The following is an 8174-nucleotide window of genomic DNA, read 5'->3' on the forward strand; positions in this document are numbered from 1 at the left end:
TCCATCCAACGGTGGCAGCAAGGGGCACCCAGAGGTCCTTTAAAAGGCTGCCAGCAGAATAACAAGCAGCTCATTTTCACACTTACTGAAGCGCCAGGAGAAGGTATAATAGTTTCTCTCTCTCTGCCCAGAGGCCAGACAGAGAAGAAATTCTTTGCCAAATCATATTTCTGAAAGAAAATCCTCTTAGCAGTGTCTCCTCTGGATAATATTTCCACATACTGACGGTCAGTCACTGAATGTGTGTCATATTTCCGGAGATGCTTGATTTGATCAATTGTTTGCATTTCAACGTACCTGCTGGATACAGCTGGCAATGGCTGACTGTGTCTCAATGTCTAGTGACTGGATCTGCTGGATGAACGTCTCCTTCTCCTCACACTGCACACAGGGAGGAAATTAAGTTAGTGCTGCGTGTGTGTGTTAGATAAAAACACTGGGTATCTGTAAAATACACTATCCACCGTATAATCTAGAGTCATTTGACGATGTATTGATTGACTGAAATGTATTCTGAATTTCTGAAGCTATTTTGATCATTTTTCAAATCCAAACAGTCAAAGTAAACCTTTTTGTCAATCATCTGTTTGTGAGAAACAGACAGGGAGATCGAAATGTTGTTTCTCACAATCCCGAGGAGTAGAAATAAAAATACATAAAGAAAATATGTACAGTAGTGCAAATGACTGTCCATAATGTATTCACTTTGTTAATAATACAAATATAGTTTCTGCTCTTACTCTGTAATAATGTGCTGCTTTCAGCTGTTTTATATCACAAATGTAATGTTTGATTGGAAAATAACTGGGCCTCCAGTACTGCTGCTTGCAGCTTTTTGGAGAATCAGTCATCCAAACAACTTCACCCTCAATACTGCGCTTCTTTGGGTTCTTAGCAATACACCTGCCATGTGTGAAGTCGATCACATGAAGTGATGTTCAGAAATCCAATGATAGACATACAGGCAGTGAGTCCTGCCTTTTTAGTTAGATTGTAAACTGACTATCTTTGGGTTTTTGGTCATAAGAAACAACAACAAAACGTACTTTTAAGATTGAATAATTTAAAAAAGCGGTATTTTCATCTTTTATTATATATATATATATAGTACGCAGGTTTTGCAATTACATGTACTTTTAGACAGATAGTATGAGAATTATAATGTATTTTCTTAACTTGTACAAAATACAAGTATGACAATTATCACAATTTGTATTCTTTAAAACAAATACTTTTTCCATTACAATACATTGAAACACACTATCAAAGGAATTATCCTGTCATGTATTGTGTTGGTTGAGTAGAAAACTGGACCAGAAGATCTGGGGATCGCCTCAGTCATTAGGATTCATTAGGGGATTCATGGGGACCAAAGATAATCCATCCAATAATTATTTCACTCATCAAAGGGATCAAAAGATAGAAAGACCTTTGTAAAAAACTGAACATTTAGTACAAACTACTGGCTGTCCGTGGTTTCATTATGGTGACATTATCGACCTTGGGAAAGCATGATGGTCATGTGAGTGTGTGGTCACCTGCACAGCACAGCCCAGTAAGAGCAGCAGCAGTCGCCTCAGCTCTTCCACGGCTGCCTCTGAGGACACGGAAATAAGTGTCATCATCATCATTATCACCGTCATCTCTGCACCCCACCACCACCCTCCCTATCATTATCACCTTAATGTGTTTTGCAGATAGCAGAGATATGGACTCGTATAAAAAGTATAATTACTTTCTTGCTGCTGAGAGACATGGCACTGATAGGATCATGTTATCTTGTACCTGTTAGGGGGTCCTGCCCCAGAATGGCGACGTTTGGGAGAGGCATCAGTATCAACTGCTGCAGGTCTTCCTGAACAACAGAATAAATGCGAAGAGTTACGTAAGTGTTTTTACCTTAAGTGACCAGCTGGCCCGTCCTGTCTGTCTACCCACAGCGAGGCTTGATAAACAACAACAGAAACATTTCCACCAGCCTCCTGCTGTTTGTGGTGTAAACAAAGAGCTGATATCTGATAGGATTAACTTTTAAATCACACTTCCCCACAACGAGTCATTGCCCAAATTAGGATCATATATTTCAGTGTAGCTCACTCAAAGTATTCACTTGATGTAATAGCAAGATTGTTTTTCTTGCAACACAATCAACAAACCCCTGACATGTTCTCTATGTCTTGTGGTTAAAGGATATGCATAATATGGGTAATGTGACACCACTGCAGGCACGGCATACTAACAATGTACAGTCACGAGTAGACGTCATGCACAACCCAGCAACAAACCACAGATTTCTACAGCAAACAAAAACCTACTGGAACCTGACAAGAATATAATCATGACTTTTTTGTTGGCTGCTTTTGGCATGTCAAACATGAATCAGTACGTGTCTGTTTGCTGACAGGTTACAAGGAATTGCATTATATAAAAGCTGAATGTATTATTAAATGTGTTTGTCCAACAGAGAATTTTTTTTCCAGCACTAAAGTGTCCAGCGCAGAATATATTTGGGTCACAATAATTCAATTTACTACTCTTTTTCCTCCACAACAATTGTTATGGTCCTGAATAATAAACCTCATACCCAGTCACTGGATGCTTTCTCTTTCTGCTATTGATTTTGACTGAGATGGTGTTCTTTATGGTTTCACCTGTCTGCTTTAATATAATTTATTTGATATAGTTATGTTTGAACACATTTTATTTCTGGCAACATCGCTAATTAAATAAGAACTCATTATTTTCCATTCAAGAGCAATTATTGGTAATATGAAACTCCAATCTACCAAAATGTTTGTAATGAGTTCCAATTTATAATACCTGCCTTCTCAGACTCTACCATGTTGAGTAGAGAGGGAGTTTTTTCATGACAAATAGTCACCTTTAAGTACCCCAAGTGAGTCATTGTCTGTTGTATATGTTGGTACAATTATAATTAATATTCTTCACTAGTTTTCACCAGCTTAGGTTTGTTGAAAGTAATGGGGAGAAACTGTATACGATTTATACTGTAATTGTTTTTCTAGTGCTCTTTTCAAAATTGAATGTGTCTTTTTTACATTTTTGTAAAGGTTTTTTTTTTTAATCAACCTCTGCTTTTGACATTTAAACAGTTTGTTACAGTCCCCTAGACACTGTCTCATCTCTCCTGTGGGTTAGTGTTCAATACAGAAAAAACATTTCGATCTCCTAAAGTCATTACAATTCCAAAATCCCCTCAAATGAAAAGTCATATGTGTCCCTTGAAACTTTCTGTTTTTACTGTCCTGAGCTAGCAAGCATTTATAATGTGTTAAAGAGTAAATGGGAGATTCAGGACAAGCAGGAAGTCCGCCAACACTGTGGTCAGCGTGTTTCATCTAGTTGTATTTCCTGCTTAAAGATCTTGGACAAATCCCCTGGCAGATTCTAAATGACGTTTAGTCCAGCTGGATGGCAGACGGCTCAGACTTCCCCTGTCCAGAAACCTGGCTATGCTGGCAGCAAAATCAAGTATTTGTCATGTGGACCTGCGGTGAGTTGCGACTCCTCCTACTGTACATAACCTTATAACGCAACGCCATAATAGCTCATCATGAGGATGACTTCGCAAATAGAATTTCAGTCAATTAATCTGCCTGATACTTTATGACTTTACTAACTTGGTGTTCTGAACAACTTCCCTGTTAATTAAAAATGTTTCTGTCAAAGAGCCACACACTTTAGATGCTTCCTACATGCTGCCAAAGCTTCTCCATTCATAGTGGCTTTGTATTTGTTGTTTGCAGTCATATTTTTTACTCTTAAATTCACTTGGATTAAATCTGCCAGAAAAATAACTACAAAATCCTGTTTACATCCTCCTGCGACGCATCAGTGCGAAATCACCAGAAGCAGGTGACAGTTACAGCTCTCTCTGCTGCTTACTGTAATATATAAAGTGTACAGTGAGAAAGGCCGTGTACAAAGAGCCAGGCACTGCCTTCAGCAACATTGTGTGTGAGGTTGGCATCAGAAGCATGTGCAGCCAACCTGAAGTGTGTGCTCCTTCAGGGTATGTAGAGTATGAGCCACTGCGGCTCTGTGTTGGTCATCGTGCAGCTCATGGTTCATAATGCCAAGCAGACTTCTGCAGGGATTAGCCAGAGTAAGAATTATAGAGAAGGCCCTTGGTGGATTTAATTTCAGCCCGCAGGATCATTTCTAATTATTATTAGTATTAGATCTGGCCCGCCGTGCAATAGCACGCACAACTTCACTCAATCCTGAGGATTTCCTCAGCTCAGAGCCTGACCCCACACATTGACCCCAAGTATCTGTCTTGAACTAGCACCACCGAGCAGCAAACTGAGTTTCAATGGATGTTTCCTTCTGCACTTTCTTTCTTGCGACCACAGAGCATGTTTGGTTTTTTCTTTGAGGGAAATTGTTTTTTTGAAGCTGTTGTTGGTCTGTGGAAAAATGTAATCATAAGAAATGACTCCAGAAAAGCTGCAGATAGAGCCATAAGAAATAAATGCAACTGATTATTTAATGTTTAATGTTGTTTTTATAGGCAATAATGTAATCTTTGTTAGTTCCAGGTTTAATATGTGCAATAAGTTCATTTCAATAAGTTTTGCAATAAACATTGAACCAGTCCGGCCCTCGACTAGTACCGATTTTTTTATGTTGGCCCTCTGTGTATTTGAGTTTGAAACCCCTGATCTAGAGCATAATAGAATATATAAAAAAAACAATCCAACAAAAAGAATAGAACAAATACATCAGAAACATTGAATAAAATAAGCAGAATGGAGTACAGACACGCTGCTTTTAAGAGACACTTAAGTACAGATAAACGTCTGTATATATTTGTATATGCTGTGAACGTGCTCTGCCTTCACGCCTGTATCATCTCCACAAACAGCTCACTATCTGTGGTATTATATATTATATTATTAGAGATTCAGCTGAGGTCAAAGCAGAGAAAATGAGGTCCTGCAAGAATGCAGACTGTTGCTGTGGCTAACACTCAACAAACTCACACACACAAAAGCGCTCAAACAAGCACACTTAAACATGTACACAGAAAATTCAAGTTAAAGGAAGGCAGCGAGAGGTAAAACCATGAGGATGTGGAACTAAACATCCACAGCAAGTCTAGTGTTGATATGAGCTACCCAATTATCGCCAGTCTTTTGCTGCTCTGAGCTTTCAAGGGACATTAGTAATTCACAGAGAATTAAGAAGTGAAACCTTGTAGACCCGTGTTCTTATGTTGTGTGACAAGCCGGGCTGCGCATGTTCAGTCCACCTGATGAGCGCTTGGGGAGGTTTTTTTCTTTTGCTGAGAAAAGGAATCATACTCCGGGGAAAGAAATGTGTCATTTCCCCCATGGCCACAGGCGCCTAATGCGCACGTTATGAAATGCGAGATACTTATGTTTTATATGTATTCACTTTCCTTCCTCAACCCCCTCACAACTGCAGCTAAAAATGTAAGCTCGCCACTCTTCCACTTTTTCCTCACCCTGTTTGCCTGATAATAAGCAGGGACATGTCTGCTGAGAAATGTTCAGTGTTTCATATTTTTTGTGTGCAAATGCTTTATCACCACGTGCATACACTTCAATCTTTCTACAATATCCTCAAGTGAAACATTCACGTGCTAAGACTGATAGTTGAGCTTCATCTTGTCCTCTTGTTTTTAGTACCTTACAGCAAGACAACTGTTTCCCCAGCCCCGTACAAGACTTTTCTATTTATAATGAGCTGTGAGTCATTTCAGTCTATCCAAAAAAGTCCTTACACCAGTGTTTTTAAGTTGAAAATGCTAGAGAAAGTCAATAGGGCAATTAAAAAAATGTTTTTAAATACATTTCAGATTTGTCTCAATCAAGGACTGGATCATTTCCAAATTATCGAGTCTGTGCCCCAGGTTTGCCTCAGTATCACCTCTCTGTGTGACGACTTGCTTCACTGCTGAGATAATAATGAGAGCTTTTCACAAGGTATAAAAATATCCAATTAGGCTTTGTGAAGGTTTTACTCACACAGAAATGTAAGTCTGGGACTCCAAGAAGTTGCTTTTACACTGGGTTTTAAATGGACAAAATAAACAATATATAATTTATTAATTGTGAGCTTTAATGGTCCTGGTGGATGGATTTTCAAGGCTAAATGTTTACCCTGTATCCAGCCTTTGTGCTAAGCCATAAGCTAATTGACTGCTGGATGTAGCTTCATAACTTAAACACAGATGAGAGAGTAATATCAATGTTCTCATCGAACTGTTGCAAGAACGCGAATATGCATATTTTGAAAGGAATTACTCAACGGACAATTTAAATTCAAAAGGAAAATTATTTAAGGTAAAGGTCCCGGACATTTACTAACATGTAAGATAGCAATGTTTTCAAGCTAATTCATAAAAGCTGTGAGAAATGAGGGATACAAATGGAAAAGTTTAAAATTTGACAAATGGCTAGATTTTTGGATTAGAAAACATTCATTTAAAATCTGTCAACTGCACTTAATTTGAGAGAGTTTTATTAGGATTTCTTGATGTACAATGTGTTGCCTTCTTAAAAAAACATTAATAGATTGTTTGTCAACTTTGACAGGTTGTTAGCAAATGCTCACAAGCATACAGAAGTGTTTCTGTCTACCAACGAATAAAAGTGCAATATACAATCTTCCTCTGTTTTTGACTCCAAAATCTCCTGGGAAAAAAAGATTTCCTCCTGTTATTGCAGTTGCATGCTTTCTTTTGTTTACCAGCTAATTGCTAACATTGTCTGCCGTTTACTGCTAGGCACGTAGCGTATAATTGGGTTTATCACAAGCTTTCCTGCTGAAAATAGCTGCATGCTACACCTGGAAATGGGTTGATGAGCGCAGTGAGGGTGAACCAAACGAGTAAAACAGGCTATAAAAACAAAACAATTAGCTAAAAGACATAAAAAATGTTTTGAGTGCTGAGGTGAACTGCACAGTTGGATGACACTTCTCGATAGGTTAATCACTGAAATGAAAATAACTCATTTATTAAAAACCTCTTACAAAATCTAGCTCAGTAATAGAAAAAACAGTTCAACTGCGTAATTGGACTGAAAGTGCATTAAACATTCAAAGGGTTTCTTCCTTTTGAGAGTGGAAATATTTAACACTCAAAAACTTCACATGTTGTGTTTATTTTCAGATCACTCCTCTTTTTGCTCCTGATTATCGAATGTAGCATCTTAATCTCACCCTTTCCCCTGTGACCCTCCCCTACCTGGTAGAAGGCTCTGATGTGTCGATTTAAAATAGAAAAGTTCTGGACCCTCAGCATGTGATCTTCTCTCTCGCTGCCGTACAGCCGCTCCACCTTGGGGTTTGGGTCTCTGAGACAAACACAGAAATACACAACAGCGTATTTAGTGGATCTCGATCAAACAGCCCAGCACAACGTCTCTCCAGATGCAACGGCGCATTTAAACAGAGTGAATACAATTGTAATGAGCCAGGGAAGCAGGCTGTGAAACTCCACATGCAATTATTTGTTGAAATAACGTAGCTTGGGACAGGCCAAATTAATCAGCTGTTCGGTAAATACAGATAAAGATCTTTTATCTGCTGAAAGAGAAAAAGGTTTTATTGAGCTGTAGATAAGGAATTCAGTGGCACTTACTAATAATAGGATGGCATGTATGCAGAACCTCCATTCATGATTAGCCTGACATTTGTGGCAAACATGAATTGGTCCTACTTTTATGGCATCACAGGTTGCAGAACAGTGCAAGGTTAGAAAAGATGAATGTAGCATCAAATGTTATGCAAGTAGAGAATACAGCTGAGCTAAGAGTCTACAGCTGTGTGCTCTGTGAGCCTGTAAAAAGCTAAAGGCCAATGATAGCATGCTAACAACAACAACAACAACATACTGATGTTTAGAACGTTTGCCATGTTCTTCATCTTAGTGTAGCATGCTTACATTTGCTAGTGAGCAATAAACACAAACCACTGTGCTTTGTTTTTGCAGGTATTTGCTAATAAAACAAATTAAACACATTTTAATTGAAACATTGGCATGATAATGGTTCTCCAAAAAATGATAACAATATATCCTGACAGCTATGACAGTGTCTAGAAAGTTCCGTGCCAATCCATCCAGAACATACATTTTATTGTCATGATTGCACCAGATGAAAACCAATGCATCACCAAACTCA

The 8174-nt window shown here is 38.5% G+C and overlaps 1 protein-coding gene across 1 annotated transcript in view; it reads right to left on the bottom strand.

Annotated features, from left to right (window-relative positions):
- The window catches only part of ccdc88b (coiled-coil domain containing 88B), a 40638-nt gene extending 33294 nt beyond the window's left edge, over positions 1–7344 (bottom strand). Inside the window, exons 1-4 of the mRNA XM_034092582.2 lie at positions 7238–7344; positions 1786–1855; positions 1539–1597; positions 298–381 (exon numbers count right to left, since the gene is read on the bottom strand). Coding sequence (XP_033948473.1) covers positions 298–381; positions 1539–1597; positions 1786–1855; positions 7238–7294 — 270 coding nt within the window. The 5' untranslated portion in view covers positions 7295–7344. The remainder of the gene's footprint in view (positions 1–297; positions 382–1538; positions 1598–1785; positions 1856–7237) is intronic.
- Positions 7345–8174: the final 830 nt, after the last annotated feature.

This window comes from Pseudochaenichthys georgianus, chromosome 10 (assembly GCF_902827115.2).
Source record: "Pseudochaenichthys georgianus chromosome 10, fPseGeo1.2, whole genome shotgun sequence".
Taxonomy (NCBI): domain Eukaryota; kingdom Metazoa; phylum Chordata; class Actinopteri; order Perciformes; family Channichthyidae; genus Pseudochaenichthys; species Pseudochaenichthys georgianus.